Below are 20,510 nucleotides of genomic sequence, written 5' to 3'. Positions count from 1 at the left end.
CCCATGGCTTGATCAAAGTATAGCGTACCACTTTGCGTTGTTTTGTACCTTCTGATGGGTGGTAAAAATAGCTGCGTCTTTTCAGTGGGTGGGTTCCATAGAGCTGCGTTGAACCACTGAATACAAGGTCCAGTTTGATCTCTTGTCCAGATGACAAGAGATTAAAGGTGCTGGTTCATGCTGATGTCCTGATTTCAGACAAACTTGGATTGTTTTCTCTGGAACACTGGAGGTGGGGAGTCCTGATAGAAGTACATAAAATTGTGAGAGACCTAGAACTTTTTTCAAGGATGGAAAAGACAAATACTAAAGGGCATAAGTTTAAAGCGAGCGAGGCTGAGTTTACATAGAAACATAGAAAATAGATGCAGAAGTAGGCCGTTCGGCCCTTCGAGCCTGCACCGCCATTCAATATGACCATGGCTGATTATCCAACTCGGTATCCTGTACCTGCCTTCTCTCCATACCCCCTGATACCTTTAGCCACAAGGGCCACATCTAACTTCCTCTTAAATATAGCCAATGAACTGGTCTCAACTACCTTCTGTGGCAGAGAATTCCAGAGATTCACCACTCTCTGTGAAAAATGTTTTTCTCATCTCGGTCCTAAAATATTTCCCCCTTATCCTTAAAAGAGATGTGTGGGGTATATATTTTTTGAGAGGTGGTGAGTGTGGTTGAGGCATTGAGTGGTATGAGACTTTTGGATAGGCATATGGACTTGCAGGGAATGGAGGGATATGGATTATGTGCAGAAAGATAAAGGATATTCTTGACATCCTGTCCGCATAGACATAGCAGTGCTGTACTGTTCTATGTTGTATGAATTGATGCAAGGTAGTATGTGATATATAAAGTCTGTAAACAAGTAAAAGATTTAAGTGACTGCTGTTAAAATAACTTATCCTTTGTTTCCACTTCTGTTTTCTTTCTGGCACAGTTAATCATGAGATGAAGAGGAGTTTCACAGAGCTTGCAGGGAGAAATCTTGCCTAAGGAAATTACCACTTAGGCTCCACCTATGCAAGCCTGTGGTTGCACTGAAATACCACGTGTGCTCAAGACCTGGACTGTGCTCCAAGGGCAGATCGTAAACTCAGCAAATCACTGGAATAGCGATGATACCAAAGCTGGTATTAGTACTATGGGAAGTTTAGTTATCTCTCTCTCTCTTGCTGTCTCGCTTTCACTCTCCCTCTTTTTTTAAACTATGACTAATATCCGTGATGAAAGGTCAACCAGGTTGTCATGACAACCCCCACCTCTTTTCAGGGGGATCACTCGGCTCCTAAATTCTTTGTTGGATGCGAGGAGGATGAAATTGACGACCTGGAATCAAACATGAAGGCAGAAAACCGTGACGTTTACGATGATGAAAATGATTCTGACTCGGTGAGGAACTCTATTGCTATTAACTTTGCTCATTTTGAATTTTTTCTGCTAATGATAATATAACAAATGTATTGCTTAGCCCCAGCTGCACAGTAAAAGGCTCATTTTCAAATTATCACATACTTCAATGGAATGTAAAAGATTGTTTAGCATAGCTTTGCAAGGCTAATGTGCTTTTATTTAACGGGTTGTACCTGATACAGAGGTGAGGCAGTTTAACATTGTTATGGTTTGTGTAAGAAAATCTTATTTTATTTAGTTTTTAACCTTTGATGTTCAAACAATGTTAACAAAGTATTTCCAGTAAATGCTGTTAGAAACATTAGTTGCACTATTTGGGAAAGTGGCTACTGTGTTATTTTCTTTTTACAAATAGTTAAGTGCCTTTTTTTATCACTATCTTTGTGCCATTTCAATTGCATTTTCTTGCCTTCCCCCGCCCCCCACCCTATGATGGTACTGTTATATATATTCCTGGCTTGGGTACAACTATGTAGGTCAACGTTGGTTTGTTTCATGATTTATTCGTTTTAGATGGGAACCATGACAGGATATTTAACTGTCGATTTCCCTATCAAACACGATCCTGTTACGTCAGTGACGTGTTTCATTTCTCCATAATGGCTTCACCACTCAACTCCCCAAATGGTTGTTTGCCTGTGGAAGCTGAGCACGATTTGTCCTTGTCCCATATTTATACAGTCAGGATTGTGGGCACAGTAGTGATGAGGACTAATCTCATAGCCAGAGAGTAATAGAGCACTGAAATAGCCCTTCGATCCATCTCTTCCATGCTGATCAAGATGCCCCATCTAAGCTAGTCCCATTTTCCTGTATTTGGCCTATTTCCTGCTAAATCTATCCGTGTACCTGTCCCAAGTGTCATTTAAATGTCTGACTCAACTACTTCATGTGGCCGCTTGTTCCATCTGAGTGAAAATGTTGCTCCTCTGGTTCATTTTAAATCTTGCGTCACTAACCTTAAACCTGTGTACTCTGGTTTTTGATTTCATTACCCTGGGTAAAAAACTTTTTGTGCATTCATCCTATCTATTCCCCTCATGATTTTGCACACCTGTATATGATGACCCCTCCCCCACCCTTGGCTTCTGGCGTTCTAAGGAATAAAGTCCTAGCCTGCCCAATGTTTCCCTATAGCTCAAGCCCTCGAGTCCTGGAAACAACATTGTAAATCTTCTCTGCACTCTTTCCTATTTAGTGACATTCTTCCTATAACAGGATGACCAAAATAGAACACAGTTCTCCAAATGTGGCCTCACTGATCCTTATACAACTGTAACATAACATCCCAGCTTCTATAATTATCTAGACTAAATTGAACTAAATGATCCTAGACTAAATAGACGAGGGCATTCGATCCAATTTGTGATTCCAGCTACAAAGACAGATGTGTACAGCAATTCATTCTTCCCCTGCACAATTAAAGCATGGAATAATCTCCACCCTACTATAGTTACCCAACCAGATGCAACTAAATTTAAAGAAGCTCTTTCTTCCCAATAACCCTTTCTGGCTTAAGCCCTCCCTTCACCACCTCCAGTTTGAATTCCATTTGGAATATTTTGGAGGACCAAGAAACCAAGAACCAAGACTGGTTTTATGCTTCCCCCACCCAACTATCTCACTTGGTTTCTATTCTGTGCATGTGTCGGTATGTTGGTTCCACAGGGAGGAATGGAGACCTGACCCTGATGCTGGCCATGCACTGATATCCACACTTTACAGTTCACCAGGTGCATTGGTGAATGGCAAGGTACCACAGCCTCTTCTATCCCCTCCTTGCAATTCACTAAGACCAAAGTAAGGATGCAAAGATCAATCAATCAATTTATTCATTCACATACACAATAAAGTGCAGTGAAATGAATTTTGCCAGCAGCGGTACAATCAAAAAAGAACACACAATACACAATAAAAATTTAATACAGTCATCCACCACAGCATTCTTCACTGTAGTGGGAGGCACAAAGTACATTCAGTCCTCCTCCATTGTTCTCCCATGGTCGGGGCCATGAACCTCCGCAGTTGTCGCTGTGGGCGGCCAGATGCACAGGCCCTCTCGTCGGGACTGCGGCTTCAAGATATTGTTCATCCCTTAACACCTGTCCTTTATGTTGCATTTCTATATGTGGTTTGTGCAATGTGAGCTACTAATTTGATTCCTATTGTTACTGTAAGGAAAATTGTTTTTGGTATAACCCAGTGTTCAATTTATCATCCAATCTAAATCTATTGTCAATGTCTTGTAAATTCTCTAGCTCTTTGTGTTAGCTCTTTCGTTTTGCATAAATCGAGTTTCACTGTACCTTAATTGGTTCTTGTGACAATAAACTGACCTTGAAACCTTGAACCTCTATCTCTAATGACTGGTGATGGCCTATTGTCCAGTCTACAGAGTATTTTTTGTACTGAGGCAGTGACTTTTGAAGCTAACACCCATGCTGTCTGTAATTCGGAACAAACCTGTTGTTAGTTTCTTCAGAGCTAATATTGTGATGAGTATAAGCTGCTATGATTTCGTAAGTTTCATTTAACCATTTTTTTCCTTTGCTGGTGAATGAAACTTTGGAAAATGCATTCTGAAGAAGGGTCTCAACCCGAAACAACATCCATTCCTTCTACCAGAGATGCTGCCTGTCCCGCTGCGTATCTCCTTCAATTTGTGTCATACTTTCTTCTTCACTCATTTTCCCTACTCGCTCCTCTATAACTTGATTTATTTTTTTCACATAGTTGTGTAGAGATGCGTATCAAAAGCAGGCATGTTGGCTCCCTGAGTCCATGCTGACCATCAACCACCAATTTACTCCTATCCTGCATTAATTCTATTTTTTTTTATTCTCTTTGCATTCATATCAATTCTATACAGATTCTATTACTTGCCATGAAGGGCAATTTATAATGGCCATTTAATCTAGCAACCCTAACATCTTTGGGATATGGGAGGCGACTCTCTCTCAGTCACAGAGAGAAGAAGCAAACTCCACACAAGCAGCAAACAAGGGTAGGGATTGAAATTGGTTTCTGGTTCTGAGAGATAGTGGTTCTAATAGCTGCGCCATTGTGATCATTTCAATTGTTCATAGGAAAAATTCCTTTCATTATTAAGAGGATTTTTTAATAGTTTCAGTTTAGTTGATGCATCTTGACAAGATTTATTTTTAAATAGTAATTATTATGGCAGGGAGTTTCCAGTTCCCTGGGAACCTCAATGTTCGATCCTGACTGTGGGTGCTGTCAGTACGGCCTCAGTAAGTTGTAAAATTATTCCTAGCGTGTATGATAGTGTTCGTGTATGGGGCGATCGCTGGTCGCTGTATCTCTAAAGTCTAATGCAGCAGAACCTTTGGCCAATCTGAAAGTGGGAAAGTGATTATACAGCTTGGAAGATGGCAGCTTTGTTCAATATGTTAATTTAACCCATGCTAAAACTTTGATGCACTACAAGATTGTCAGAGCAAAGAAGATCAAGGTCCACCTGGTTTGTCATCTATCGCGCCAGTAATTGCGTGGTGCAATGATAGGACCATAGCAATCAAACTCTGTCAATGAGTCTCCAAACAGACATGAGATGATGTTTATGGCATCAGAAGATGTAATCAGCCTGAGTTGAGGGATATTGTTAAGCGGTTCTGATGTTGGACAGGTGTCTAACTGATTGAAGGGTTGCTTGAATGAATTTACCAAATTCCTTTTGGCCGGAAGAAATATTTATTCTCCTGGCACGCGAGGTATTTTAAAAACGCTAGCTTCTTGGGTTCTGGCTGACTTACCTACTTTTAGTTACTGCCTGGGAAGCCCTGGGATACCTGGGTGGCTGTAGTTTTAAAGTAGCTTATGATCTGCAGTTGTGTAGTGGTTAAATAATGGACCAGCAAGAAGAATTATGCACCATTGATCCAGAAATGAAATTTGAATCCCACCAGGAAAGTTGGAATTAAATGGTGGTAGCCATGAAATAACTGGATTATTGGTTTTCTGTTTGTCAGGAATTCCGATATCCTGGTGAGGTTTATTCTAGATACAAGAAACTGCAGATGCTAGCATCTTGATCAAAAAAACCAAGTGCTGGAGGAACTCAGCAGGTGAGGCAGCATCTGCGGAGGGAAAGGACAAGCGACATTTTGAGCCGGGAACTTCTTTACACTGATGGGAGTGGGGGTGAGATGAGGAAGAAAGCTGGCAATGAGTGGAGGCAGCCTATAACCTGGGAAGTGATGTGTCTGAAGGAGGGTCTCGACCCAAAACGTCACCCATTCCTTCTCTCCAGAGATGATGCCTGTCCCGCTGAGTTACTCCAGCATTTTGTGTCTATCTTAAGTGATGGCTGGATACAGGTAAGGGATTTGATTGACAGATGAGTTGAGTACGTGATACAAATTAGAGGTGAAAAGGTGACAATAGGGGGTTTGAAAATGGACAAATGCTGGGGGGGGGGGGGGGGGGGTGCATAACAGGCAAATGGGGGTGGAAGATGAGTACAGGAAGGAGGGACAAGCAGCAGGCTGTCTGGGTGGATGGGTAGTTATGAGGGAGTTTCAGGGTGGAGGTGGGTGGCGTGGGAAAGAATGAGGGGGTGGGGGAGATATTACTTGAATTTGGAGAATTCAGTGTTCATACTAAGCTTCAGTTGATTCTAAACTGGTGATGCAGTTCAGAGGCAAATGAGGATGGACACTAAAGGTTAGCATGGCAGTGCATATGTAACAAATAATAATGCTGGCTTTCAATGCTTCTTTTAAAAATAACTATGCCAGAGATTTTGTGCATACCTGAACCTAAATCGTCAACCTAACTGGAGATAACTGTTATAACTGACTAACTGGAAACATTGAATAGACTAGAGTTGTTTCTCCGAGAAAAGTGAAGTCTGTGGGTTGACCTGATGGAGGTCTTTAAGATAATATAAAGTCTGATCAAAGTGACTTTGTGAAGAAGTGTGCACTTTTCAGGGAGAGATGGAAACAAATCCAGTGGGGGAGCTCAAGAGGATTTTCCTTAATTGGGGATTAGCAGGAAAGCTTGGTATAATGTATTTAAACACCAAGAAGAGGGTGCTGTGACGAAAGGTACACAAAAATGCTGGAGAAACTCAGCGGGTGCAGCAGCATCTATGGAGCGAAGGAAATAGGCAACGTTTCGGGACGAAACGTTGCCTATTTCCTTCGTTCCATAGATGCTGCTGCACCCGCTGAGTTTCTCCAGCATTTTTGTGTACCTTCGATTTTCCAGCATATGCAGTTCCTTCTTAAACGCAATGTACTGTGACTAAAGCTGGCTAACGGTACCCAGGTTACCCAGGTTATATCTGGAACAGGCTCTTAATAACCGGTCAGTTAATCCCTTTTGAAATGGTATGAGATTATGTGTGAGTGGCTCTTGGAACAAAGTCATTGTTTCAAACTTTGGCATGCAGCAAAAAAACATTTTTATAAGTAAGCAAATAACATTGGATTAAAGAGTCTTATAATAACCAAAGCTGCTATTACTTACAAATGCGTCAGGCAAATAACTACTTAGTCACATGCAGTTCATGGGTGTATAATTTGCTTGGCTTTCAGTTTTTGTAATATTCTGAGTTATTAACTCCTGAGTGATTATTAACTTGCTTGCCTTAATTTTGGAGAGACATTTCTCAGTGTTCTGACTGCTGAACATGGCGGCTCAGCACTTCAACTCCCCCTCCCATTCAGTATTCGACCTCTCTGTCCTGGGTCTCTTCCATGGCCATAGCGAGCAACACCGGAAATTGGAGGAACAGCACCTCATATTCCCCTTGGGGCGTCTGCATCCTGGGGGCATGAACATTGAATTCTCCCAATTTTGTTAGCCCTTGCTGTCTCCTCCCCTCCCTCAGCCCTCGGACTGTCTCCTCCCCTCCCTCAGCCCTCGGGCTACTCCTCCTCCTTTTTCCTTTCTTCTCCCCACCCCCCATCAGTCTGAAGAAGGATTTTGGCCCGAAACGTTGCCTATTTCCTTCGCTCCATAGATGCTGCTGTACCTGCTGAGTTCTCGAGCATTTTTTTGTGTTCCTTCGATTGTCCAGCATCTGCAGTTCCTTCTTAAGCAACATGCAGCATTTATCTGTTGCTTTCTCTTACATTCTTTCTGTGCCAAGGATGCTCTTGTAGATGATTTTGAAAGGTTGGACGTGAGAATGTTTTTCCCATTTGGAGGACAAACAGGAGCTAGCTGGCATCTATACATAACTAAAACTATGATCTTCCGGTTTGGGCGGAATTTCTATTAGTGTAAAAACGGTAAGGAATAGCGCTACTATTTTTCGTCAGCTTGCTCACCGTGCTGCGAGTGCAACAAGTTTTGTTCCGATCGGTAGTATATTGTAAAAGTTAGCGAGGTATAAAAATCAGAAAAACCGCACATGCGCAGATCGACCACCTCTCCTGCCAGTCAGCGCCGCGCAGATTAGTCTTTTCTCCATTCACTCCCCGGGACAGTCCGCCCCTTCCTGCGCCATCGCGTCTTTACTGGAGCTGAGGGACGCTGCTGGTGGCCGATGGAGTTCTCCAACCGGACACAATTTTCGGAGGGACCGGAAGCGGCCCGGCCCGGAGACGGAGATGTCGCCAAACGGAAAGCGGAGAGTCTGATCCCGGCGGAGGAAAGCGTCCAGCGCTCACTGTGAGTCCCAAGCGTATCGTCATTCTAGCGCAGCACAGCCTCTTCCCCTCTGGTCCTCCATGCTGGCTCCTGCCCCCCTCTCCCGTGATACCCTCCCCTCCCCCATGACTCTTCCCCCGTCTTTTCTCCGAGCTCTTCGCCGCCCCCCCATGCGCGCTGTGGCCGTGTGGGGGTGGTACTTCCGGGCGAAGCCGAGGCCTGGCTCTGAGGGTGTCGACGGCTGATGCTCCTCCGAGACACGCACGGAGTGGAGCGGCAACCTCAAGATCCTCAAAACAAGTGCAAAATTTTGACCATAAGGCACAATAGGAGCAAAACTGATGCCGTAATCCAATCGAGCCTAATTCAGTTAAGGTAACGATGATTTAGGTTCATCTTTCTAGTCCATGCAGAGAGTCCTGAAACAAGGCCCTTTGGCCCAACTTGACCATGCCTCCAAAGGTGCCCCATCTACGCTAGTCCCTTTTGGCCCATATTCCTCTCAAGCTTTCCTATCCATATATCAGTCCAAATGTATTTTAAATGTTATTGTACTTCCTTTGGTAGACAAGGTCATTGTCTCATGCTGGTCGTGTTTGTGTACAACATCCCGCAGATTTTAGTTTGGGCTCCGGGATGCAATGCTGTTTATTTTTAGAACGTGCTCAACTGCACCATTCTGTATTTAGGCAGAGTTATGATGCGAATGTTATTGAAAAGATTTGTTGAAATACAAGTTCTGCAAGGATATATTCAAAGGGAGACGCAAGAGACTACAGGCGCTGGAGTCTGGAAGGGAAAACAAATAGTTGAGGAACTCAATGAGTCCTAGCATTTAATGAGGGAGTATGGTGCTGGGGGAGGAATTGTCAATGATTTGGATTGAGATCCTGCAAGTCAGAGTAGAGAAGGGAGATGGTTGGTATAAACAGGAGAGGGGATGGGGTGGGACAGAGTGCTGATAGGTGAATAGAGGGGTAATAGGTGAGGTAACGTCTGAAGCAAGGAAAACAAAGGCAGATGGAGCTAGGTGGGAGGAAGGGAGGGTGATGGGGACAGATGTTGGAGGGTGACAAGCAGGGACATAAAGTAAAAAAGTGCTTGAATGTGATAAGCATGAAAAGTGATTATGAGAACTGTGAGGGGAGGTGAAGGGCAGAGGGAACCGAATGTGGGAGGGGGATGAGTTTGATAAAGTATGAGAGTCATAGTTGGTTGGGAGGACTGGAGGTGGGGAGAGAGAAACACAAGGAGCCAGAGATTACCCAAGATTGGAAAATTCAATCTTTCTTTTTGTATCCCTGCACAATCAAATTTTGGGCCAGTCACAAGCTGGGCATCGACACTTGTCACCCCCAGCCTCAGTTTCCACCTTCACCCTTCCTATCTTGAGCGGAATGCAGGCAGTCAGGCAGCATCTCTGGAGGACAATAGGCATCATTTTGGGTTGGCTTCACTTCTTCAGACTGAAATGTCCTAACCTGAAAAACACTGCTTTTGAGTTACTCCAGCACTTTGTGTTCTATGCAAGATTCCAGCATCTGCAGTTCCCTGTGTCTACTCTCCCCATCTTGGCATGTGTGAGAGCTCGGTATTAGAAACTCCACTCGGGAATTAGTGTGTTTAAACCTCCAGCATCTATTATTATATTTGTGACTCTATTTTGATCGGGGCCAGTGTGCTCTTTTCTGATTACATCCTTTTCCGACCCGATTATTATATTTTTTTTTTTAACCTTTGTAACGGTGAATATGTGTGCATCTACATCAGTTTAGCCTGGGCAGATGTATCTATTTGTATAATTGAATGATATCTGGGATGAATTATAACTTTCAGTGTTGTTTCTATTTTACAAAATAATCCTTGTATTCAATGCATCTTTAATCCTCATCATATTCTGTGTATGAGCCTAATGTTCTCTCTACACAGTTGAGAATAACTCTCTCAACTGTGTAGCCCATTGTGTGGATTGTTAGACTATGGGTCTGCCACAGTTTGAAAGTTTCTAAGGATGACAGTAAAAGGCCTGTCCAACTTGGCCGTCATTTACGCGACAGGCCGGTAGTGACTGACGCCTGACGGTCACGTGCGTCATCATGCGTCTGCACAGCCGTCTGGAGCGCGTGACGTCATTTGAAGATAGACACAAAATGCAGGAGTAACTCGGCGGGACCGGCAGCATCTCTGGAGAGAAGGAATGGATGATGTTTTGGGTCGAGACTCTTCTTCAGTGTGAAGAAGGGTCTCGACCTGAAACGTCACCCATTGTAACCACGAGTATTCAACTGAGGTGTAAAAAAGAAAACTAATTTAATCTTCAACATTACATATTTGTTCTCCTCCCAGGAATCTGAAATTGGATATTTCATCTGTTGCCCTCAGTCCAGCAGTTGTCCAAGTCCCAACAATCTAACTCCAGCAGTCAACCGTCTGTCATGGAAACGGGCCCTTTGGGCTAACTTGTCCATGTTGGCCAAGATGCCCACCAATGCTTTCCCCATGTTGACCCATATTCCTCTTGCCTTTCCTATTTGTGTACGGTTTGCTGTCCCTTGGTGCAGTTTTGTGTTTAGCCAGGCGTTGAAAGATAACTATTCTCATTACTCTTCTATCCCAGTTAGATGGATTTCAACCTTAGATTTGTTATGACAACTTGAATCGTCTGCACAAGCCATTCACATAGATGAATGAAATGTATATACCTCATGAAGTTCACCCCATGATGTCCGAACATCTCATTGGTATTGTACAGCCTGTGGAACTAAGTGGCAGAAATGTAGAATTTTATTTCTCATTCCATTTAATACAAAATCTGTTGGCCAGATTAAATTAACTGCATTCTCAATTTTTTTTTGTTTGTACAAAGCTATTTTAAAATAAACTTCTATGCAACCAAACCTTCAATTTCTTTCCCTGTGGGAAGATGTTAATTACCTCTTTGCACCAGGTAGTAAAGAAGCAATTAACACCTCTGAATTATACTTTGTGTTCCCATTGACAAACTATATCCACTTCCAATTGATTTAACTGAGTCTACAGGGCAGTGAAGATAGTAGATTAAAATTGCCAAAAGACACTCTCTTTGCTGAACTAATTATAGGTTTAAATACTAAAGAGGTGAGAAATGATAAAATAGATTTTAGCTTGCTGAGCAAATGGGAAATTGCTCAGGAAATGCAGCTCCTGTCTCAACTGTCTGATGATTAAGTGATATTTTTATGATTTAAAATACTAGTGTTGTTGCCAAGCCATTTATTATCTGTGGCATTTTAAAAATGATTTATAATTTACATCGTTGATATTTAGTTCAGTGTTTTATACCAGAGGAAGGAAATCACATTTTTGTGTCTCAAAGTGCTGTCATAACTCGGGGTCAGATAGCATCTCTGGAGAACGTATATAGGTCTGAAGAAAGTCCCGACCCGAAATGTCACTTGTTCATGTTCTCCAAGAGAAGCTGCAGAGTTACCCTCAAACTTAGTCTCTTTTCTACCTTAATGTGTCTTCCTTTTGTCTTTTCCCACTTACCTGTCAAGAATGATAGCACAAAGACTAAATATCTTTTCTAGCTCAGCCAGCAGATTGTCACTTCATAAAAACAACTGCGCTCTGATTAGATTTCCTCATACCACGTCTGCACTATGTGGCCTACCATCAATCCGAATGTTCTTTGACTTAAATCCCATCGCCTTGTCTTGCTGTCATTATTGATGCAATGTAAGATGAATTTAAACATTTCCATGGCAAATGAGGATTGAAGTATGTGCAATTATTCCACTATCCTATATCCCTCAATACTCTTTTTGCCAGAATTATCACCGTTTTAACCATTATTAGCATTCTTTCCATATGGAATTTTATCAGCCATTTTATAGAACGTGCCATGGTTTATGGTAGTCCTCGTGGGCTTCCATTATCCTAGAATCGTACAGAAATTGGCAAACCCCGTTCAAATCTCTCATCGAGTACGCATCCATACACTCCCTCAATCCAATCAAAGCGGTTGCCGCTTTGATTGGATTGAGGGAGTGTATGAATGCGTACTCGATGAGAGATTTGGACAGGGTGTGCCAGTTTCTGTATGATTCTAGGATAATGGTAATCCATCATTCTCTTTCTCACTTGTGACTGATTTATTTTCATGCATTATATAGTGCCCATTATTATGAATATTAAACAACTTTATCAATGGTTCCTGAAGTCAGCTCTCTGTCGCCATCATCTTCTTGGGAGCAAAGAGGTTAGGGGAGTTGTGATACCACATTCCACTAATAAAATTTACATGAAAAATCTGCTCCGTTATTTCCTTTGAATTGTGTTTTCAAGATTTAAAAAAAAATTGGATTATCATTTTTTTTTTAATGAAAATGTCAGAAGATTTATTATAAAGAGCAATCTCCTGTCTTCCATCCCTGGTACCTGTAATTAGAGCACTTTCCATTTTTATCAGTATAGTTTTTACTTTATTTTTATTTATAAAATGTTTCCTTTTGCTCAATGCTAATTTAGTCTCTTGCCTTCTCCATCTTGCCCACTCCCCACCCCCTGGTTTTTCATTATTATTGCTTCCTCACCTCATGAGCTTTGCTCTGTGCTCATCTGAGCGCATGCCATGATCAAGCCTTGTTGAAGAGATATGACCAGATGCTCTTTAGTTTTGAGATACAGCATGGAACGCACGAGTCCACGCTGGCCATCGATCACCTGTTCGCACTAGTTCTATGTTATCCAACTTCCCACTCCCTGCGCACCTTATAGTGGCCAATTAACCAACAAACCCGCACATCTTTGGGATTTGAAAGGCTACCCGAGCACCCTGAGGAAACCCGGGGAGAACATGCATACCCCACACAGACAACACCCGAGGTCAGGATTGAACCACGGTCTCTGGCGCTGTGAGGCAGTTCTCTATCAACTGTGCCATCGTGCTGCCCATGTTGATTTGTATGAAACTTTGCATGTTGATTCTCAATGGGCAATACATCTATGTATTTGTTTAGTTGTAGCTTTGAAAAACATCATTTGAAGCAATGTCAACTTGAGTATGTTGTGTATAATTTTATATTAATCTTCTAAATACAAAGTAGATTTTCATCTGAAATTATCACTAGTTCCAGCAAGCAAGAATTGAATCGTAAACTGTGGGATGGGTTCCTCAGCAAGGAGAGCGAGAGTTTAAATAAGATGATAAATGCCTGTTCCCTTCTCCTCACATGTTGAGAGGCTTAAGTTGGCAACTCTTTCAACTCCATTCTGGCAATTTCAGGCTCTCTTTGTCTCACTGCCTGGCTTTTGCCCCCGATTTAAGTGATGCTGAGGTCATTAAAATTCCATTGGCGTTTCTCAATTTAATGAGTCTATTCAGTGTTGAACCTTCTCCAAGGACTTCATTATGTTGAAATTCAAATTGTGAGAAATAAATCTAAGATGTTTCCTATAGTTGTAAAGTTTGGTTTTCTTTACCTATTATAAAGCCAGCCAATATAACCTCATTGATTTGACTCTTGATTCCAAAATGTACAGTATCTTGAGACTAGTCAGGCCAACTAACAGATGAACTGACAGATTTGTGTTAAGTCTGTCATCTTTTGTCTTGATAAACAGTAAATGAGTGCAAGACCAAGAGGTGGTGTTGGTTAGGACTTAAGGGAAGCTTCTTTGTATGATGGAATAATCTTGTAGAGTGGGATATTTCTATTTAGCCGAGCAGAATATGGTCCTCATCTTCAATCTTTTCTGAAGTGTGGCATTCCTTTTTCGATCTGAAATGTGCAAGTCCTGAAGTGGGGCTATTCCCCATGATCCGATTCCATCAAAAGAATATTCTCAACATAGGACATTTTGTTTAAATTGATTTATTCCTGGGATGTGGCATTGCTGGAGAAACTGGTATTGAAATCCCTAATTGTATCTAAACTGGAGAAATAAACCACGTCAGTAGGTCTGGAATTGTACACAGACTATTTTGAGTGGGTTTGTAGAACAATCCAGATGTCTCGGGGTTACTATTACGAGTTTTACATTTAGAGTTTAACTAATTGAATTTGCACTCGCCATCTTTATGATGGGATTTAAACTTGTTTCGAGATTATTAGCTCAGGCCTCCGTCCAGTAATATCAGCCAGTCTAATGGGGTGCCTAAAGTGTTAACAAACGATGGCTACTGTTCATTAGGTGGCTACTTGTTGATGGTGCCTGTTGCTTTGGATGAGCCAAAATATATTTTTTAACGTAGGTGGATGTAATTCTGAAAGTCTGTGGAGCATTTCCATGTGCTGACATTTAACACTTGACGCTAATAGGTTATGTGGGAAGAATAAAGTGTTCCTGTTGCTACATTTGCAACCTGAGGATATACCAGTGTTTCACAGCCACTGAGGCACTTTTGGAGTTTTATGGCAGCCAAATTGGGTTTCTGCATTCTAAAACTGCAGTGTGATCATTACCAGATGATGTGCCTTGACAACAGATTTAAAAAGGTCGATTTGTTCACAAATGTCAGCCTAGTTAATTTTTTCTCCTTCCTCCCCCCCTCACGTCTAGCCTCCTGAGCGACAAATCCTGGTGGGGATTTGTGCGATGGCGAAGAAGTCGAAGTCGAAACCAATGACTCAGATCCTGGAACGTCTGTGTAAATTTGAGTTTATCGGTGTTGTCATTTTTAATGAGGACGTTGTTCTAAATGAGCCTGTGGAGAACTGGCCAGTATGCGACTGTTTGATCTCCTTCCATTCCAAAGGTGAGCAGTAGGATGGGTGGAAGTTAGAGCTGCAGGTACATAAGAGGAATTGTTTATATACCAGAAAACTGCAAGACACTATCACAAATAAAATTGGCTAAAGATGAATGTTGGTCGGTACACTAGAGGAACTACCTGTTCTTCAAAAAATACTGTGGGGTCTTTATCATCCACGTGTGCAGGCAAACTAAGTTTTTAAAGAGATGGCATGCTACTGATCTTCACTGACGGCCCAAGTGTATGTCCTTGAGTATCAGACTGAAGGGTAAACACTTATCTGATTCACAGGTAAAAAATTTACAGACTGAAATGCAGAGTAGAAATTATCATGTTTTCTTTTTGATTTATGTGAAATGAAGTCTAATCTGCCAATCCAATTAACTGTTATATTTGCATTGGATGGTAGTTTGGGCCTTCATTCAAATATCAATTCTGATAATGAGTGATGGTAGGAGAAAAAAGACAATGTTGGAGTAACTCAGCAGGTCAGGCAGCATCTCTGGAGAACATGAATAGGCGACGTTTCAGGTCAGAACATTTCAGACCTCCTTCTGCCTGACACAAAATGGCCTATTCATATTTTCCAGAGATGCTGCCTGACCTGCAGAGTTGAACCAATATTTTGTGGGGTTTTTTCTGTAAGCTAGCATCTGCCATTCCTTGTGTCGACATCGTGATGGTAGGAGTTGAGTTAAATACTTGAGACCTAATGTGTTAGTATAATGCCGGCTTTGGTTTATGTTGCAGCACATTTTAACATTTTGATTTCCTTTGGTGCGATCAGTATGTCACACAGAATTTAGCAGATTTTGAGGTGGGTAATAATTTGTTCTTTATTCCTTTACCTTCCAGGTTTTCCACTGGATAAGGCAGTGGCTTATGCAAAACTCCGGAATCCCGTTCTTATTAATGACTTGAATATGCAATATTATATACAAGACAGGTATGCACACTGTGTTAAAATTATTTTTTTTTTCAATTTTTATCACAAATGTTCCAAGTTATGAGCATCTATTCTTGATCCAAAATAACCTCAACTAATTTATGCTGTCAAAATAGTTTAGTCTTTGTAATTTCAGCTCTCTTGGTTCATTCTTTGGGTGATAAACTCCAGAACCGTCCCTATCAGATTGGTCTAAAAGCAGACTTGATCCATTAATAGATTGTTGATCTTTACTAAGCATTCGGAATGTACAGTTGCCAACACTGCTCTCAAACTGAAGTGGGGAGTGTCATTGGCATTCCTAATCATCATCACCACCACTACCACCAGTTCTACCTGAGATTCATGCGCCTGGTCCACTTTGTGCTTAACGGATTGGGTTTTGGCATGGTTTACTCATGCGGTCAGCATGTGTAGATAGAACTGGCAGCTGCTGAAGTTCTGCAGATTTTGCATTGTGTGCGAGTCAAATCATTGTTCGGAAAGTTATGGAAAGTAATGAAGAACAAATATGATCTCGTAAAAGCTTATGGTGATTGTATTATCTGGTTCTCACAGGCTCGGACTTAAGGTACCAAACTATCTGCTCCATTTTTCCCTCCTTGCACAGACAACGCATTTCAATTACAGTGAATGGGAAAAAATGGCATTAGGAAGCGCATTGATATAATCTTGTATTCTCCAGGCTAGCCGAGGGTAATAAATCTTATTGGCAACGAATGGCACGGAGGTCACTATGGAATACGAAATAAATAGATTTATGTTTCAAACTACATTTTTGTGGTTTTGCGGTGTATATTTTGCATGCATTACCAATGTGTTAAAGTATTAATGTAAGCAGAAAGTTGTCAGTTAATTAAATTTCAGGAAGAAAAAATACATAATTTAAGGGGTCTTGTTTGAGCTGAGCTACTGTCTGTAGATTGACTGTTAAATCATTAAAATGTAACGGTTAAGGCGACATGTCCCAAACAATATGGTGCCCTGAAATGGGGGGACTATGTCTAAACACTGCTGTAATTTCTACATGGTGAAACCAAAATGTATAAAAATGTCCTTTATTAAAATCTGGAACCACATGTGATTTTTTTTATTTTTTTCTATTATAAATCTCAAATTGTGGAGTACAGAGGCAAATAAATAAATGATGGGTCTTTGTCCCAAACATTATGGAGGGCACTGTAGGTCATAGTTACCGAGCTGTACAGTATGGAAACAGTCCCTACGGCCACCTTGTCCATGCCAACCAAGTTAGTGTTCCGGGTTCGTCCCATTTGTCCCATCGCCCTTAACCCATCCAATCCATATCTGTCTTAAAAGACTTTTGAAAAGGTAGTGAGAGGGAGCAGTACCCTCTCCTGCCAATGCTTTATAGAGTGTAACCATGTCCTCAGCTGTTGAGTTACGTGCACATTTCCATCAAAGGATATATTAAAGAACCACTGGAAGTGAGAACTGATTGACATTCCAGCCCGAGTGCTGAGGTCAGTTTTATATTGTTCCTTGCCAGTTCTCTTTATGATGAACCATTGGACTGCAGTCCACCTGGATTGTACACCATCAAATGCTTGCTGAAAATGGCTTTCTTTGCATCAGAATTATTGTCATTTTCTGCATGGAACAAGTTACTGTCCAAACCCAGTGTGATCTATCCTATGAAAGCCTAGATATCTAGCCAAAATATTAAAGCGTCCATACCTATGAAAAGAAAGATTTGCCTTTACATGGGACATATCACAAACCTCTTGTCACAAAGCATTTTGCAGGCAATCGATAATCTGATGAAAGAGCATCACTGTTTAACGTAAAGAACAGCAGCATGTTAACAAAGAGTGATAAACATTGTCCAGGGCAGGATAAATGATTCACTTGGCCTTTGAAATGGTTTTGGGTGAAATCAGACAGGACCTCGGTTATGCTCTGATTTGTAAGAATGTCTCTGGTGGACAGCACCATATCGGTGCTAATGTGCAATATCAGACTGGACTTTTTGTCCTTGAGTCTCTGGCACTTCCTTTTGAGTCCATCAATCTTTGGGCAAGTGAGCAACCCCTGAAGCCAGGGCTGACAGCAATTCTAATAAGAAGTGAACAGCACCTCATGTTCCGCCTGTGGCGTCTGCATCCTGGTGGCATGAACATTGATTTCTCACAATTCTGTTAACCCTTGCTGTCTCCTCCCCTTCCTACCTCAGCCCACTGGCTCCTCCTTCTTTTTCCTCTCTTCTCCCCGCCTCCCCCCCACTCCCTATCAGTCTGAAGAAGGGTTTTGGCCCGAAATGTTGCCTATCTCCTTCGCTCCATAGATGCTACTGCACCCGCTGAGTTTCTCCAGCATTTTTGTGTACCTTTGCTGTGATTTTAATCCTTGTCAGCATTGAGGGCTGCAGCTCTGACACACACCATGCTCTAATTGAAGAAGGGTCTTGACCTGAAACATCACCTATTTATTTTCGACAGAGATGCTGTCTGACCCGCTGAGTTACTCCAGCTTTTTGTGTCTATCTTGTGCTCTAATTTACCTTTGGCCTCTAACCTCACATCACCTGAAGGCTGCACTTTGCTTCATTCCGGTTCTGCAGCACCACACACAAGATTAGTAGTCATTAAATATTAATGGGATTGCCACATAGTTCCTTGTAAACCTTGCCAAAGACTGCAATCCTTATGATGCATTAGCAAATTACATTTTGTTCCAAAGACCATCCATGGACAAATGTGGTGCTTAAATTTTGTTGTTAAGATTCCAAATAAAAAAATATTTGAGCTATTGCAATCTTGCTTCAGATTTTCAATCCTTTACGAGTGAGCATTAGATAGCAGTGTCCACGTTAAAAATTCAAGAAAATGCAGATTGTGCCCTGCATCTGAGGGAGAAAAGAGGTTTCTGTGCAATAAGTTTTTGTTACTGAATTGACTTGGGGGCTAAAGGTGTAGGAAGGAACTACAGATGCTGGTTTACACTGAAGATGGACACAAAATGCTGGAGTAGCTCAGTGGGACAGGCAGCATCACTGGATAGAATGAATGGGTAACGTTTCAGGTCGAGACCCTTCCTCATATCTTCTGGAGGAAGGGTCTTGACCTGAAACGTCGCTCATTCCTTCTATCCAGAGATGCTGCCTGTCCTGCTGAGTTATTCCAGTATTTTGTGTCTATCTTTGGGGCCAAACATAATGTGTTAATTTTTTGAGGTACTAAAAATGTTCCTCTGGTCCTAGAATGTTCTGGAAAAAAATTATTATATTTGCGTTTAAATTCAAAATACAGAGTGAGTGAAATATCGTAAGGCATCAACGTTTGTTTTCTGGATTAGAATTGGATTATTTTTATGTTTGCAGGAGAGAAGTCTATCGAATTTTGCAGGAAGAAGGAATAGATCTTCCTCGTTATGCAGTGTTAAATCGTGATCCGGCCCGACCTGATGGTTGGTATTGTTGTCTACAAAGTGACATTGCAAGACTCTTGTGATTTGTCTGGTTACCTTTGCAATGTTGCTGCCCAGTTCAACCTGTTTATTTATTGTTTATCTGATTTATTTTTAAATTGTAGTGTTTTCAAACCTACACTAGACCAAGTGCAGACCCGTTGGGTCTGTTCCCCCAACGTGCGGCGGGTGGGGGGGTGGCATGTGGCATCACACATACTAACTACCACCCCCGCACACACGCTAACTACCCCCCTTGATATTATCTTAATATATTTAATTTGCTCCTTTTACCCCATAGCGGCCATATCCACTGACACATAGCCCCCAATCGCAGGTGCGTCTAGAGAGAGGGGGGGGTGGGGTGTAAAGAGTGAGGGCAGAAAGAGAATGGGGAGGGGCAGAGACAGAAGGGCATATTACGTCTTTAAAAATCGATGAATATAATGTTTTAGTTTGGAGATGCAGCTTGGGACCAGGCCCATCGGCCCACCTAGTCAATGCCAACAATCAATCGCCCATTTACACTAGTTCTATGTAATCCTTCTTTCTCATCCAATCCCTATACACTAGGGCTTTTTTTTAAAACAGAGGGATATTAACCTATAAACCCACACATCTTTGGGATGGGAGTTGAAACCAGGGCTCCCAGAGGAAACCCACACTGTCACAGAGAGAATGTGCAAACTCCTCACAGACAGCACCTGAGCTCAAGATTGAACCCGGATCTCTGGCTCTGAGGCAGCATCTGTGCCACTGTGTTGCCTTGGTGTCATTATTTTCTGGGTTTTGCTTAAACAATGATTTTAGCATCTTTTGTTTTAACAATCTATTGGCAATAATGTGGGGTGCCCAGTTAGAAAACTTTTACATTCTGTAATCCAAAAGATTTGTAAATCTTTGTTTAGTTGTTAACTGCATCTGCAGTTCCTCCTTGAACATTTTGCCTACTCCACTGCGATATCTCCTCGAGGTATGCCTACATTGAAGAAGTCATTCTCCTCCTCCCTCTGAAGACAGTTTTACAACCTCCTCTCTGACTGCCCTCCCCCCCCCCTTCTTCTTCCCGCCCCACCCTACATCAGTCTGGAGAAGGGTTCCGGCCCGAAACGTCGCCCATTTCCTTTGCTCCATAGATGCTGCCTCACCCGCTGAGTTTCTCTAGCACTTTTGTCTACCTTTAATTTTAAGATCTATTTATTTGCTGGGGGAAGAAAGGGGTTGAGGTGGGAAGGGAGGGGGGGTTTAAGTTTCCTAAAATAAGATAATTCAATGTTCATATCGTTGGTTTGTAAGCTATTCAAGCGCAATTGGCTGTACTCTGGAAATGGAGGAGGCCTAGGACAGAAGTCGGTATGGGAATGGGCA

The 20,510-nt window shown here is 41.9% G+C and overlaps 1 protein-coding gene across 1 annotated transcript in view; it reads left to right on the top strand.

Annotated features, from left to right (window-relative positions):
- ppip5k1a (diphosphoinositol pentakisphosphate kinase 1a) overlaps positions 1 to 20,510 on the top strand; it is a 149,172-nt gene that overhangs the window by 17,588 nt on the left and 111,074 nt on the right. Inside the window, exons 2-5 of the mRNA XM_055662793.1 lie at positions 941 to 1,392; positions 14,578 to 14,773; positions 15,626 to 15,716; positions 19,057 to 19,142. Of these exons, the coding sequence (XP_055518768.1) occupies positions 1,249 to 1,392; positions 14,578 to 14,773; positions 15,626 to 15,716; positions 19,057 to 19,142 (517 nt within the window). The 5' untranslated portion in view covers positions 941 to 1,248. The remainder of the gene's footprint in view (positions 1 to 940; positions 1,393 to 14,577; positions 14,774 to 15,625; positions 15,717 to 19,056; positions 19,143 to 20,510) is intronic.

This window comes from Leucoraja erinacea, chromosome 36, assembly GCF_028641065.1.
Source record: "Leucoraja erinacea ecotype New England chromosome 36, Leri_hhj_1, whole genome shotgun sequence".
Classification (NCBI taxonomy): Eukaryota; Metazoa; Chordata; class Chondrichthyes; order Rajiformes; family Rajidae; genus Leucoraja; species Leucoraja erinaceus.
The sequence above is the reverse complement of the archived record's forward strand: the minus strand, read 5'-3'. Positions and strand labels throughout refer to the sequence as shown.